General features: G+C 39.6%; 1 protein-coding gene across 6 annotated transcripts in view; it reads right to left on the bottom strand.

Annotated features, from left to right (window-relative positions):
• The window catches only part of Marf1 (meiosis regulator and mRNA stability factor 1), a 47,018-nt gene that overhangs the window by 6,553 nt on the left and 24,283 nt on the right, over positions 1-16,182 (bottom strand). For 5 of the 6 annotated variants that reach the window (XM_013141809.3, XM_013141810.3, XM_013141811.3 and 2 more), the window contains exons 14-24: positions 15,599-15,835; positions 15,334-15,453; positions 14,382-14,557; positions 13,087-13,307; positions 10,430-10,572; positions 10,138-10,271; positions 8,938-9,140; positions 7,778-8,005; positions 3,622-3,852; positions 1,761-1,973; positions 33-93 (exon numbers count right to left, since the gene is read on the bottom strand). In XM_013141809.3, coding sequence (XP_012997263.2) covers positions 33-93; positions 1,761-1,973; positions 3,622-3,852; positions 7,778-8,005; positions 8,938-9,140; positions 10,138-10,271; positions 10,430-10,572; positions 13,087-13,307; positions 14,382-14,557; positions 15,334-15,453; positions 15,599-15,835 — 1,967 coding nt within the window. The remainder of the gene's footprint in view (positions 1-32; positions 94-1,760; positions 1,974-3,621; positions 3,853-7,777; positions 8,006-8,937; positions 9,141-10,137; positions 10,272-10,429; positions 10,573-13,086; positions 13,308-14,381; positions 14,558-15,333; positions 15,454-15,598; positions 15,836-16,182) is intronic. The other variant, XM_063226627.1, reaches the window with a different exon arrangement.

Raw genomic sequence — 16,182 nt, 5'->3', positions numbered from 1 at the left:
GTGCAAGGGGCAAGGGACAGGTGCTTACTTACTTTTCATGTCATTTTTTAACACTACAATTCTCTTATGACCATGTCCTTTTATCCAGACCACCTGCACACAAGACATACTACTGGTTAAGCAGTGGAAAAGGATGGGGAATCACCCTAGCATTTAGGAAGAGTGGGACCCACTGTACCTGCTTTAAATATGCTAGAATTTAGAAACCAAATGAATACCAAGAACAATTTTCATGTTCTCTTTCTTAAGCTTTTTGAAAAGCAGTAGAGGAAACTGACAGCAACATCTCCATTTGAAAAAGTCAACTAGTTGCAAATGATGAGACATAGCTTTGAAAGTGTGTCTCATGAATCTTCAAAAGATTTCTTTCAAACATCACTTTGGGTATATAAATTAGGAAAGTTCTCATTTGAGAACCCTTAATCTTTTTTTTTCCTCAGAAAATAAATATAAGATAAAAGATAAAGACTTCCCAGACCAAATCCCTTAAACTGAGCTACAGATCACTGTCTTAGAGTAAAGTCCCCAACCTCATGGCCCTTCCTCTACCTCCTCAGCAAGGCTGAGGGTGGAGGGTGGCCCTTAGCTGACAGGGTTCTCTCTATTCAATCTGTCACCAAGGCCCAGAACAGAGTTCCAAAGTATTCTTCACCTGTGTCCTTATTACTCTATTTCATTACACTTTGGGAATTCATTACTGAAACTCTTGGGACTAGAAATGTTTCAAACTTCTTAATTTTTTTAGATTTTGGAATATATGTATATATATAATGAGATGTCTGGGAACCAAACCCAAAAGTAAAGATAAAATCCATTTGTTTCACATATACTTTATATACAGAGCCCAAAGGTATGTGTGTGTGTGTGTGTGTGTGTGTGTGTATATATATATTTATATATATATCTTTAAAACAGTATTTTTAATTGCCGCCTCTTCACTGTAACCTGTCACATCAAGTCTGGTATGGAATTTTCTACTTGTTTCTTCATGGGGGCATTCAAAAAGCTTTGCATGTTGGACAGTACTCTGGGCATGCGACTTCAGGATTAGGGTTCCTCAATCTACATTTTCACTTGCTTTGACCCCTTCATCAACACCTCTGGCTCTTCAGTAAAGGCCAGGAACCTAGGCAAACTCCCCACGCTCCACTCTGCTTTCCTCACTTCTATTAAGGACAACAGCCACCATGCCTTCCAAATGCCACCTGGGCTCTTCCTGCTGTTTTCACGACACAGTTCAGCTCCTTACCTGGGTTTGCAGAGCCCTCAAAACTGGGCTCCTACTTCACAGGAAGGCCCCACCCAGATCAGGCAAATGCTCTATCCCATTGAACACCTTCAGCCACTCTATCAACGGTTTTAATGCTCTGACATCTCATGCAGCTTCTCAACTGCTGAACAGGCCCTCTCAGCTTCCCACTCCCAGAGGTGAACCATGCCAATGCACACACCGAACACGGGGCTCACAGCTATCACTGTGCGGGTCACACTGACTAATGACCACTCAAGCTGTCCTGACTTCCCTACTACCCAGCACTTTCCTGAGGGCTGGGTCTGAAATTTACTCACCTGGGATACAGGAACTTAAAAGGTTTACAGAGTCAGCGAGAAACACTAAAATCATGTGTCTTATGCAGTGTGTTCTTGAAGAACCAGTTCAAAATGCCAGCCATTTCATTATTTTGGCAGCTTATTTTCCATCTTACAGGAATTAGCCATGGCTCTTCAGGAGAACACAAGAAGCTGAGAAAAACACCCACCTGTGGGATCGCTCCCAAGAGCTCCTCCACACTATTGTAGCCGTATGTCTTGGGCTGCAGTGTTTCTCCAACATACTTGGTATAGGCCACGGGGAATTCATGGAGGAAAATCTGCTGGTAGTGGTAAGTATGAAGTAAAGACCGCACATTCTTTGCAAATAAATACAGACTTGTGAGCTTCACACACTCTTCTGTCTTATCATTAGTAAAAACCTGGTCCAAAAGAAAAAGTAGGATTAGATACCTCACGAATGGCTAACCCTGTTCTCTCTAGTGTAGGTTTCTGGCTGACAGGTGAAAGACCAAAGTCAGTCTGAATATGGGCATTAAAACTGAGGTGGAGGAGAAGGGGCAGAGAGGATGATCATTCCAGGTTCTCCTCCCAGAAAGTCAGGAGCTTTGAACAAACTTCAACTGTAAGTCCAATGTTGTAGGCTTTGGGAAGACAGTGAATAGGAAAGCTGTGGTCTTAAACCAAGAAGGCAGTGATGCAGAGAAGCTAACCTAGATGGAGTGGACTTCTCACACAGCAGGATTAAGGCCACTATACACCACCTGCCAAACTAGTTTGTTCACTTGTTCAGTTATTTTTGCAGTACGGACCACTGAACCCAGGATGTTCCAAATGAGCTACATCCCCAATCCTTTTTATTTTTAAGACAAGGTCTTGCTTTGTTGCCCAAATTGGACCTGCATTTGTGATCCTTCTGCCTCAACCTCCCAGAGTGCTGTGATTACAGGCTTGTTATTACTGAGCCCAGTTACCAAATTAGTTTTCCAAGAAACACTATGACACAGGAATACATTAGCATTGTGTGAAAACATAGACAAAACACCACACAAAACTTTTATGCCTTTGAGTTAAGGTGCATTTTTGGTTTTTTACCATAACCACTTTCAGTCTTTAATATGCCCTGGAATCTCTGAGAGGAGTTATTTCTTTATCTTTGCTGGTCATTTAAAGTTTAGTCCTACAACATCCATTAGCATTATCCACAACTAGAGTTCACAGAATGCAAAATTAATAGTTTAGAAAATGTTGGTCTTGTTATCTTAAAAGTGTCTATCACAGAATTACATACCAATGGTTTACTATTCTTTTATATTGCTAGACTTTATGTTAATATCTTAGTTTGCATCTTTTTGTTTTTTTTAAAAGAGACTAGATCAGGCTTATGGCACTAAAATTATTTTGGTACCATAAAGGTGCTGAACTTTTTTTTGGTGGCCTTAAGAAGCTGGAATCATCTACTCATTTAGGGTTAGCTGAAAATTCAAACATTAACCCATTTGTCCTGGTGCCTTATTTAGTGGTAGAAATTCAATGATCTTTATAAACTCTGTTGTGACAGTTGGTCTAGTTTTCAACTTTCTTGGGTAATCTTTGATAATTTATTCTTTAGGAACTCATTTTCTCTAGGTTATATTTTCTATCCCAGCAATGGATTTAGTATTCTATCACAACTCTTTCCACCTTTTAGTGCTATTCCTGAAAGGCAACAGAACAGCCAGGTGACACTGCTTTCTAACCCTTACCTCCTCTGCTAGACTTAGCTGAGGAGCTCCACTCACACCATCTAATTCAGATATGCCACACCAACAAAACCCAGCCTGATACAGGACAAAAGCACCTGAATCCAAGCATCAGGACATCAGAGTTTTCATCTTGCCTTTACTACCCATCCTGGAAGAGTTCCTTCATCTCACTAGGCCTCAGTTTGCTCATCCAGGAAATGACCCACCGGTCATGAAGATCTTTAGGGACCCTTACAGCTATACATGCTGGGCTAATCTACACAAACAGGTTATCCAAAAATACCCAGTTCAACAGCTTTTAACATGATACAATTAATTCACGGACCTCAACTAAGTAAGGCAGACTCTTCAGAAGTTCAGTCAAGGTCATGAATCCATATTCACAGGGGTTAAGAGGAGAACTATGGGTAGTTTCATAATGTCTCTTGAGTTCATCCACAGAAAGACAGGTGGTTCCTTCCCAAGACATCAGCAGTACCAGCAACTGGGCAGTGAGAGACCGCAGAGACTTTCGATTGATCAGCTGAATCTGTTTGCCAGATTCTATATCTGCAACCTGAGAAAAATCAAATTACAAACTTTTCAGAACTCAGATGAGAAAACCTAGATTTTACCTAAGTCAGTTAATTCATTTTGGTTAATGAGATCAATGGATAAACAAATACGAATTTTTTCTGTTGAACTGAAATAAAGTGAGTCTGTACTGAATTTCTCTGGGTTACCAAACCAACATTTTGCATGAGACAAGAGCAAAAATTGTTGGTCAATAACCAAAAACTTCCATCTACACCATCTCCTTTCTCAAGGCAATAATGGAGAAAAAACTGCTATTGTTCTCTTTATTTCTTTATTCATTCTTTTATTCTATTGCCTACTATAGGAAGGATACAGATTGGCTAGTGCTAACCACTGATCTAAACTCATGAATTAAGGATTGCTGGGCTCAAAGAAGGAATGGGATAGGGAAGCAATGATGGGGAGTGGTAGAGGGCTCACTCTGACCACAAGCCAGGTTGCATTTTATAGTTATTAGTTGTAATGAAAAAGCTGGTATTTTCACTTTTAACTCCTCCATTCTTTCCGATTTTCATATAGATACAAAGCTTAAGTGATTTAATGCACTGGAAGGGAAACTCTAAAGAAGATACTATCATCATTTAAGGATCAGTATCATAAACAGAACAAGCATTCAGAGACTGAGATCACCAGGCCTTAGGAAGAGGGGTACAGTCTGTGAATTGGATGTTTCCTGAAACTGATGTAGGCAGAACGTCAGCACACACGCCATTTAGGTAAGCCAAACCACTGTCTATTCTTACAGCTGGTTTTTCCTTTACTCGCCTTTCCTGCCACAAGCAAGTCTGAATGCCTAGAGACACGTGCTTGTCCTCTTTGGGGCGTTGAAGTCTTAGAAAGAATAAGATGAGCAGCACTTGGGGAGCCAAACTAGTATTGGTTCATCTTTGTTTAGTTCTGAGGTACACTCTGAGCCAAGGCAGGAGACTCCTTTCCAGATAACATAGTCATGGAATTATATATATGTTCTGCTCAGAGGCAGCTGAAACAACCAGCATAGGCAAATCCAGGAATGCATGTCATCTTGTTAAGATACCCACTGCACTTCAAGGTTAAAAAAACAAAATGATACAAAAGCCTGCTCTTTTGTTGCTATTTAGATCCACATCTTGATTCTCAGTGCTGACTCAACATTAAAATTACCTAGGGAGCTTTTAAAAAGGGTCAATGCTCAGAGCATATCCAGACTGACTACATAAGAATCTCAAAGCCAGCTCAGGAAGTTTGGGCTATAGTTATTTCCCAGGAGCTGCCCAGGAGTTCCTGCGGGCGGCCTGGCTTGCACTGGGACCTTTCTCACCTTTACTCATCTTTCCTACACACACCACACTTCCCAGTCATTCAACTTCACTCATGGCTTAGAGCCTTTTTTTTCACCTGATCTCACCACTCCCATCGCCCTGGTGATTAAACACTCAAGACACTTGTCCCACACCAAAGCCTTTTCAGCCCCTCAACCCTTTCATCTCCAGTGGCATCCTTTGGTCAGATTCACTGCCGACACACATCCCCAAGGTCACTATGGATCTTGTCCTTAGCCACTTCCAAAATAACTCATTCAAACCTGCCAAGTATCCCGCATGCAAGGATGTGAGGAAACAACATTAGGATAGGAGACCAGAGGAGGTTCACCTGCTCAACATTCCCCAGCCTCACCCAATGATGCTTTCTATCTCCTCCCAAGTCACAGGACATCCCCATCTTTTCTTTCCTTACCTATCCTGGCACTATGGCCATTTATGCACTGCTGTTCTTGCCAGTACTTTTAAGTTCTTTGTTCCTATGCCTTTTTTTGCTGCACTCATCTGGCTTCCCTGGGCATATACGGATATAGTTGCACCCTGACTCATGTGTCCATCAGCCTCCAAGCACCAACAGTCAGTGAGTTTACAGTACTCTGCACCGTGACCTAAAGCCATGCTCCCACTCACCATGCAACTTCACACCTTCGCCCACAATTTCGCGACCTGAGTTCGGTCCTCTCTCTAAGTAATGCAACTATCTCACTCACTGGGAATATAACATCCTTTCCCTTATGACAAACATCATCCTTACTTATATAATCACCCCACTTGTCACCTTTCCCTCATCAAAATGTATCCCTCCTTCTGCTCTACCCTCCTGCCTCCTCAGGTTGGCACCCCATGAGCCTTTCTTCTCAAGTGGATCCTTCTCAAGGGCTTTCAAACATACTCAAGTCTCCCCAATTCAAGAGCAAAACAAAACCCAAAACCTCCAACAGCCCAAAAGCTTACTTGCTCACTCCATTCCGTGTCTCCAGCTACTGCCTTCCCATTTCTCTCCTTTACAGCTAACTGCAGAAAACATGTGGAGAAGACTTGTTGCTATTTTCTCACCTCGCCTCACTCCTTCCCTCCGTCCACTCCAGTGTGGTTTCTGCCCCCACCCCTCCCTGACACCACTGTTTTCACCTGCTTAATCCAAAGGTGAGGTCAGTCCCTATCTGATTTGCCCCCTAGTATCATGGAATGCTACTGGTCACTTCTGTTCCTGCTGGCTCTGAATGTCCATCCTCCAAGGTGCTTCCTACTTTCCAGCTGTTCCCTCCTTGTCTCCTGTGAGAGCTTGATCTCACAGATTCTTTCAGACCTGTGAGAGGGATGCCACCACTTCCTGATTCCCTCTTTCTTTTCCTGGCCCTGTATTCTAGATGGCCTCAAATGTCCATCTGCAATAGTGGCTAGGGGTCTAAGGGACACTGCAAGTGTACAATGGCCGAGGGTCGCAAGAGTAGCTGAACAGACGCACTATGGCTAAGCAGCTGAATAAATGATGCTTAACATAGCTCCCAGTTGTGTCTCTTCTTCACGCTGCTTTTTAATCTCAAGTCAATCTCCCTACTCTGAACTAGTGACAAGTCACTGCTATATCTGGGAACACACATCCTGTGATGAAAAGTAACGATATCAGTTTCAATATGCACTACTTTGGCAAAGTCATTAATAAAACACAAAAAAGGAATACCAAAAATTTAAAGTGCCAAACCAAATCATTCCCTGTTACCTAAAAAGGCATTAGTGATACATAAAATGTGAGGTGAATGACTATCAACAAGAAATTAAATATAGTAATAACAAATGCTGGCGAGGTTACAGGGAAAAAGGAACCCTTTTACATTGTCAGTGAGAATGTGAACTACTACAACCACTATGGCAATCAGTTATGGAGATTCTTTAAAAAGCTAAAATAGAAATTCCATTTGACCCAGCTAGACATCTTCTCAAAAGAGCTGAAATCATTACAGTGATACATGCATTTACATGGACTATTTTTAATAGCCAGGCCTTGGAAGTGTCCTATCTATTCATCAATGGATTAATAAACAAAAGGTGGTCTTTATACATAATATAGTATTACTGTGCCATAAAGAACAATAAACCTTTGGCATTCCTAGATAAATGGATGCACCTTGAGACTGTAATATAAAGTGAAACAAATCAGACACAAAAGCTTAAATATCACATCATTTCTCTTGTGTGAGAAACCCAAAATATAAATAGAGCACAAAATAAAAGATAATATGAAGTAGGGAGATCTTTTTCAAATGGGAAGTAAACAAGAGATGGAGGGAAGGTGAAATGAGGGAAAGAAAAGGGGATGGAAAAAAACACCAAGGAAAAAAAAAACCAAAATAGAGCTTTTGCAAACGGGGAAAGGACCAAAAGGCAGGAGACGAGAGGGACAAGACAGGCAGCAACCAAAAAAATTAACAAGTGTTATATACATGTACCAACTCTCCACAATAAATGTAATAATTACACACTGCAAATATATACTAGTCAAAAAATTTTTTATATCATGTAAACACAGAAATGCTAATGCATACATAAACATCTCAATTAGGATTGTGCTCACAAGGTTTGTCCATGAAAAAGAAAGTTTACCTTTACAACATGGCAGAGTTTCTGTGTCAGAGCTGAAACTGAACTGACATCATAGTCCTGGAGACGAAACGTGTAACCAAAAGTTCTAGCATATTCTGTAAGCAAATCTGCCATCATAAGGCAGTTATCTTTTTGGGATCGAAGAAGTTTAACAAACTGAGCAGCTAGAGCTTTGAATCGTTCAACCTCTGTCAAAGTAAGAATTTTTTCTTCTCCACATTCTAATACCTTGGAAAACACACAAAGAGGAGGAAAAAGAAACGAACTTAACAAACTGTTCATGAAAGTAAAAGTCACAAAAGTCATTAAAATGTATACAAGAGGTAACTCAAACTCACTCTTGTGTTGTTTAATGGGTATAGCTTGGCAAGATGTGAAACTTCTGCAGTTTGGTTGCACAATAACATGAATGTATTTACTGTTAAAACGTATACTGAGAAAGGGTAAATCTTGCTATGTGTATTTTGTAAGAATAAACAAACTTACAAACTTTTTTTTTTTGTCTTTTTCCTTCTTATCGGTATCGGGGATCAAACTCACGACCAGGCCACCTACTTGCAAGGCAGGTTCTTATGCCGCTGAGCTAAATCCCCAGCCCCAAACTTACAAACTTTTTAAGAGTCTCTGGTTTTACTTAGCAACAGCTTAGCAATTTACCACTGATACTTCCTCATATAATGACTCCCATCTCCAACACAAAGGATTTGAAAAGTATGGAGCTAATAAAAGAATATCCAACTTAAAAAAACTGAATTATGCTGGGCGTGATGGTGCACACCTGTAATCCCAACACTCAGGAGGCTGAGGCTGGAGGATCCTTCCAAGTATGAGACAAGCCTGGGCTACAAAATGAGCACATGATCAGCCTGAACTGCATAAAGAGACCCTGTCTCAAAAAGACGGGGGGGGAGGGGGGGGGAGAATTGAACTAATTAATTCTTGTCTCAATAACTGCTCTAAGGCAAGTTTGAAGACTATTTTTTAAAAACTCTCCCACATTTAGCTAAAAATATTAATAAATCAACAACATAACTTTTCTAATAGAACTATTCTTTTGTAACTTGCTACTTCCCAGGAAAACTGGCCCTGAAATGATTTTAAAAAATTTTCCCTTAATACTGTTTAGAAAACTACTTTAAGAATTAGAATTCTTTACTCACTTGTAAAATATCAGGTATGGCTTCAAAAAGTTCAAGTAGTTTGGTAAACCCATAGTATGCAAGTTTGCACTGCCGGCCAAAGTGGTGATGGTAAGATGGAATAAATTTATTAAAGGGCATCCGGAAGTGGGGTTGGTGACGTAACAAATCAACAACATCCTTGGAGAACTGTTTTGTTCTTTCTATTTCATCCTGAGTACGTTCTTTAGAAATGAAACAAACCAAAATATCAGTCTTTTCCTACTCATTTATCTTTAACATCCATACTGTACTAAGTCCAATTCAGAGTCTACAAACGATCATCTTTGCTTTTCAGACATGTACAACCAAAACAAACACATGCTGTCTTGTCAGCAAGTGGCTCTTACAGGCAGTTAAGGGCAAAACACTGGGAAATCATACTATTATAGCACGCTAGGAAGTAAGTAATCTTTCAAGCTAGCAACAAGTCTTTTCTGACCATCATCCCCAAACCCTGTACATACGAACATGACACACACAGACCTATGCATTTAAATAATAATCTGAGCTGGGCCTGGTAGCACAAGCCTGTAACTCTAGCACTTGGAGAGGCTGAAGAAGAATGTCAAGTTCAAGGTCAGCCTGGGCAACACACCAACTGAGTTAGACTGTCCCAAAAAATAAAAATGGGAGAGTTGTAACTCAGTGCAAAGGCACTGGGTTAAATCTCTAGTACTGAAAAATAAACCTAATGTACAACTGGAGACCCATATGGGAAATGTACTGTGTTTCCCCCAAAATAAGACTTACGTGGAAAACAAGCTCTAGCTTCACTTTAGAAGACACATTCCCTGAAAATGAGCCTTATTTCTAGGGGGCATTCTAAAAAGGCTAAATATACCTTTTCCCATTTTGAATGAATTCTAAAAAAACTAGGCAGGCCCAATGGCACACACTTACAATCCTAGCTACTCAGGAGACTGAGGCAGGAGAATCTCAAGCCTGAGGCCAGCTTGGGCAACTGGGCAAGATTTTATGCATCCCTTAAAATATTACAATTTAAAATAATAACCATTGAGCTCAGAGTGATGCCATGTGTCCACAGTCCCAGCTCTTGGAAGATGAGATAGAAGGATTACTTGACCTCAGGAACTTGACACCAGCCTGTGCAACACAGTAAGACCCCATCTCAAATAACCCCTGAGAAAGACATTCTCTCAGGGACTATAAGCAGTGTACCTCTTTTGGGGATACAAATCACCATGTCCTTATCTTGTTGGGACAAGCAGATGGTTGTGTCTGGAATCTCTGATAAGATATCAATCAATTCGCAAACACCGTACTCAGTGACATCCCAGTCCTTTGAGAAACACCTAGGTTTTCACATCAGAAATGGATAAAGAGTGAGAAAAATCATTGCTAACATAACTACAAGTTTTCTGGAAGAGTGCTTAATAGAAAATGAGAGAACTGTTTAAAATTTGGGGGAAAAATGTTTTAAAATAGCTTACACTTTCAGTTGTCAACTCACCAATGATAAGCCTGTGAGAATTCTCTCACAATGACTTGTTTGCTAGCCTGGGATTTGAGAAGTTTCAGTAAATCCTGAGTAAAGCGCTTCACCTGGGCTCTGTGAGTGAGGGTCAGCAGACGTTTGGAGCCCATTCCAAGAATCTGTGAAACAAACACATTGATTTACTCCCAAGACCTTAGGGCACACTGACTTTCTTGTGCCCTCATGTACACATGCTTATTTTCTCTCCCACACCATCCCACTCCTGTCACCACTCACAGAATAATTGTTAAAGAGCAATCAAGCAGAACAACTGTCTACCAGGTGTGGTGGTGCACATCTGTAATCTCAATCTCAAAACTATAAAAATAAAAAGTGTATTATCACTCTGGACAACTAAGTTTGACACAAAAAGCTAACGTTTTTCATTTCATTTAAGTGAGAAATTATTACAACACTGTAAGTTACGCAAAGGCTTCAAAGTCTTCATTACATCCAACGCTACACTCCTACTTAGTAGTCTCTAACTCACTTACAAAAAAGGTTAAGCCCCTGACTCTCCCCCAAGCCACCAATAGGTAGGCACAGTAACGTTCACAGCAGCTCCCCTGTAATGACGGACAATTCTGGAGAATTGTGTAGGGTTAACAATACTTTTAATAAGGTAATTAATTGTGTATTTTGTCTTATTAAGTTGTTAAAAATCAAATGTGCATTTGATATAAACTTGTTTAGGGAGAAATAGCTCCTATTACTAGTATTAACATTATTTCTTCTATATAAGTATAGATTAATCCAGTTAAACGGGTTTTTATGGGTCTATTGAAATTGGGACTTTGGCTTTCTTTTGAGCTTGAATGCTTTCTTAATTGATGGCTGCTTTTAGGCCAACTATGGTGATTTTGTTTATCCATTGCTTCCTTATTTTAAAGAGCTGTCCCTCTTTAAATTAGGTTTTAAGTTTTCATTTTAGAAAAACTTAAAGCTGAACTAAAATTCTTATTTGGATAGCCAGCTATCACCAAACTCGGTTGGCTTTTCACCTCTATTTCTAAACCTATTTTGCCACACTGAAGAGTTTGCTCTGTTAGCTGTTTGGAAGTAGCTCTTTTGGTTTTGGGGTGACTGACTGCAGTTCTCTTTATCAAGTTTAGTCTAGTTAATCTATTACACAAAAGGTAGTAGGGATAATCTATGCTGTTTTTCACTGTTTATTAAATAATTTTCTTTCATCTTTCCCTTGCAGTACTACCTCTTATAGCACAAAAAAAAAAAAGTTCTATCTCCTATACTTTTTCAGATAAATGTTTTATTCTGTAAATTTAATCAACAGGTTCCAAGTGGTCAAGTGGTGAGTGAAATCTTCCAGGTTTAAGCTATACTTTGTTTTTCAAGCACACATTCCAGTATGCTTACCTTGTTAGTTGTCTCCTCTCACAGTGTATTGATTTTAGAGCTTAAAAATTTAAATATTTGAGGAGGGTGATGAGCAGTGTGTACGTGCTTCATGGCCTGGTTCAATTAAGCTCTCCTTAGTCTACTACTAAATCCTCCTTGGATCTTTAATTTCATAAAGATTTACATTGAATTATTCTTTTGATAAGAAAATGTAGCCCATTTTTTCCCACTTCATGGCTACACCTTGTCCTAACATTTTTATGTGATATACTTGTGCTTATTTTAACTCCATAAAGGGGTTTGCTGAAGATGGCAGTATATAGGCTGAATTAGCAAGAAGTGGTGAGGTGAATTGGGGTTTATCAATTGTAGAACAGACTCCTCTATGTGGATATAAAGAGCTGCCAAGACCTATGAGTTTTAAGTTGCTGCTAGCAGTTCTCAGGTAAAAATTTTTGTTGTAAAATTTTTATGTTTATGGCTAAGCACAGTGAGGTATCTAATCCCAGTTTGAACCTTAGCTTTTGTGTGTTCAGATATCTAAGATTATTTTCATTTTTGCTATTTTATCAGAAGCTTTTTACAACCTAAAATTTAATCTCATTTTTTAATTCTCTAAAACATTCTTTATACTAGAATTTATTAATTTGGGTTAATTATATGACTGTGGTGGCTGGCATGAAATTCACCAACCCTAACATTTGTTGCATGACTTAAGTCAAACTTTCATTTGTTGCCTAATTTTTATTACTGCTGTTTCCTATGGGGGTGTAGCAAGGTGTTTTGAGCTACTGTACAATGTTCTTGATATCTACTTCTTTTAATCTTTTTGATTTAGAGGGTATTCTCACTGGTGTGATGACTCTTGCATATATAATTCTGCTAATAACTAATAAATGAGCCAGGACCAAACCTATTGTTTATGGAGTTATAAAACTCATCTAGACATTTTCAGTGCCTTGCTTTATGTATAAGCTACATTAACTTTGGATAAGTAAATAAAAATTCATAGAGTGTGAAGCACTCAACTGAGACAAGCAGGAAAATACTCTGCAGTACTCAAAGAAGTGCCTTTAAATTGGAAATTTGTAGTTTCTTGGAAAACTGAGATGTTGCCTTGTGCACATCTCTTATACTTTGGGAGAGCATTTATAGGGTGTTTTGCTCAGAACTGGTTTCTCAGGAATTACGTTATTATCTGATATACAGTATCTTTGTCTGGCACAAAGTACTGGAGAAACACTGCTGACTTTAAACAATTCCTTATCACTTTTTACCTGCAACACATGAGGCACCGCTTCTAATAATTCAATCAGCTTGGAATATCCATAGTCTGAAACTCGGCACTGCTTTGCAAAATGATGGTGATAAGCTGGGATGAAATTACTAATTGGTATGACACAAGATGGTTGGTTCTTCAGTAAGTCAATCACTTCTCTACTGAACTGGATCAGCTGGGGGTTACCTACAGGACTTTTAGAGCGAAGTAGCCAAGAGTCTAGAGAAAGAAAGGATATGTATAAGACACAAACATGATCTGATCAATTGAAAGGAGTAATGAACTTTGTGGTTTCCAGCTATGAAGTTCAATAATGAACATGCAGGGAACAAAACTGCTGCTTTAATTTTAGCTTCTACACTAAAGTCTCAAATAATCAATGACTACTCCAACTTATCTACAGCCTGGCAAATCTCTCCACTATACTCAACATTAAGGCAAAGTAAAGCATAGTTTGTTGTAGTGCAATTTTTATAGTGAAAATACAGAGGAATTTTCCTGTCCTCTGTGGTTATACTTCAAAGATCCATTTGCAACTTGGTCATGTGGAACATATTTTGCCATAGGGACAAAATTATACATAGCCATTGGTTAGGAGGTCCAAAAGGAGGTTAATTCAGTGGAGTTGAGCACGTTACCCAGAAAATAAAGGAGACCAGTAATATTATAAAACTGCGATAACTAAAATTAAATAAGACAGGCATTGTATTGTCTCAATGCTCACACCTAAAAAGTATTTTACTTTTTTAAAAAGTAATCAAATGAAAACCTTTATAAAAAGATGAAAGAGGCATGTGAACGCATGGGTCAGAGCAGAGAAAGGAAAGGTAAGATAATCCATGAGTCCCCTAAGACTGAGGGAAAAGAAAGGAGAGGTTCAGCTGCAAACTTTTGAACAAACATTTTTCCTCTAAGCACCCTGACTTGGCAGAACATCCTGATTATCCTTATCTTTTTTGCCATAGCAGGGGAATGTGGAAGGAAAAAGGACTGGGTGTCAAAAAGAAGGAAATATATATGTACATATGTATTTATGTTTTTATGTATGAAGGACACAATTGTTTTTTGTCTTTTTCCTTTTTATCGGTACTGGGGATCGAACTCACGACTGCCTGCTTTCAAGGCAGGCGCTTATGCTGCTGAGCTAAACCCCCAGCCCGAAGGCCACAATTTAAAGTGCTGTTCACAGGTAGCAGTGTCAGACATTAGCAACTCAGGGCACATCCATCACTGGCAAATAGCACAGCTCCTATTAGTCTTGCAGAAGCTCAAGACTAAATCCCCAACACCTACCTGTGTTGGGAGGTGGGGGCTTGTCATGGATCCACTTCACTACTTTGACACCATTCTGAGCAATGGCAACGTTCACATCTGGAACACAGGTGATGAAGTGTTCCAAGGGGACACCCCCTTGATTTTCCTGTACTAATTCTAGGTCACCAAACTCTGCAGCATAGCAATCAGGAAAGCTAAAGTGTAGAGAAATGTAAGTTAAAATAATGGAAAATATAAGCACCCACTGAACAGAAGGCTTTAATTCACTGAATCTGTTAATAAATGCCTTCTATTTAAATGCCCACAATCTGGATTTCAATGTTAAAACTGAGGTCCTGAGGAGTCAACTGCTGTGGCATTGCCCCAGCATCTTTGATGCATTCTGATGGTACTACAAATTCCTGGGCAGTTTTCAGAAAATTTAAATAGAAAGCATCAGAGTTCCAGGTCAGTAATTCACCTGGCTTAATGTATGGGGCATTGAACCCACTTTGTCCTGTGTTGGTTTTTATATTAAGTCTACCCTGGAGAGTATAAACAGATTCCTTTTTTCTTTTTTTTTGGTACTAGAAATTGAACTCAGGACCTTGCACTTGCCAAGCAGACACTTGTGTCGCTGGGCTAAATCCCCAGCCCAATTAAAGGGGTTTCTGAAGAGTCTTAAAATGTGCAAGCCATTGAAGCTCTGTACATTTCCCAGGACCTATGAGATTTCTATTACAGTGCCTACAATGTATCCCTTTCTTGTGGAGAAGAAACTGTTCTGTTCTTGTTGATGTTTGTAAAATTTAACACAAACACAATTTTCTTGATAAAATACTGAGTGAATTGATCTGACCGCAGACCCTCTTTCAATTTCAAGGCTTCATTAGAATGAAGCACTCCACAAAACCTGGAATAGTGAGAGAGGGCAGACTTTGTGGATGAAGAACTAGGGCATTACACTCAGAAAGCCCCTGACATGGTTCACCTTAGTAAAGGCACAGTGCCCTCATGGGTCTGGAGAAGAGTGTGAACCTGGGATGCAAATGTCTTCAAACAAAGAATCACAAAAGGAATCTTGTAAGAGTCTGGATCAAATTCATGTTCACTGCAAGAAAAAAAAGAATACAACCGAGGATATTCCTGATAGCAGGGAATAGTAGGGTTTAAAATGTTCATAGTATAATTAATTTCAACAGATAATTCCACAATCTTATTCCATAATAAGATTATTAAGGAAAACAGTAACACACCTGAAATCCTTATGAGAACAATGCTGTCTGCAAACAGGCTCATGATACTCTAACTCTTCAAATATAATTGGGCTGCAGTTCGTGGATGAGCCATCATGTGACTGAGAAGACCCCAGGGGGCTCTGGCGGGCCTGACTGCTGGGTAACAGACACACCAGCCGCCCATTTCCTTGTTCACGGATTGTGACTGTGTCTGTTAATTTATATAAATCTGACACATTCAACTTGTGTCCAAACCTATAAAAAAGAGGAAAAAAAAAAAAGAGATGTGACTTACACAGAACACTTTGTTTTGATATACAAAAACATCTATCCTGTTTAAAGATTTCAGTCAAACTCCAGAATGGTTCCTCCAGCTCTGCCAAAGCAACACTAGACTGTTCTGTGAATTCATTCACTACCGAGCCAGGGACTCCCAGTACTCCTTGAAGTCATCCTTGGCCCAGTGTCCAGTACGGCGACCACATCATTTAGTAGCATCTCCCCTACACCTAGGTTCTGTAAAATGATTTTCTGAGATGAAAATCAATCTGACATGATCACTTGTGTCTTGGCTCCCCATCATTCCACATCCCTCTGTGTTA

Source organism: Cavia porcellus, unplaced genomic scaffold (assembly GCF_034190915.1).
Source record: "Cavia porcellus strain 051 isolate PalLab524CR breed Dunkin Hartley unplaced genomic scaffold, mCavPor4.1 scaffold_16, whole genome shotgun sequence".
Lineage (NCBI taxonomy): Eukaryota > Metazoa > Chordata > Mammalia > Rodentia > Caviidae > Cavia > Cavia porcellus.
Note: the sequence above shows the minus strand (reverse complement) of the source record. Positions and strands in the feature narration are given on the sequence as shown.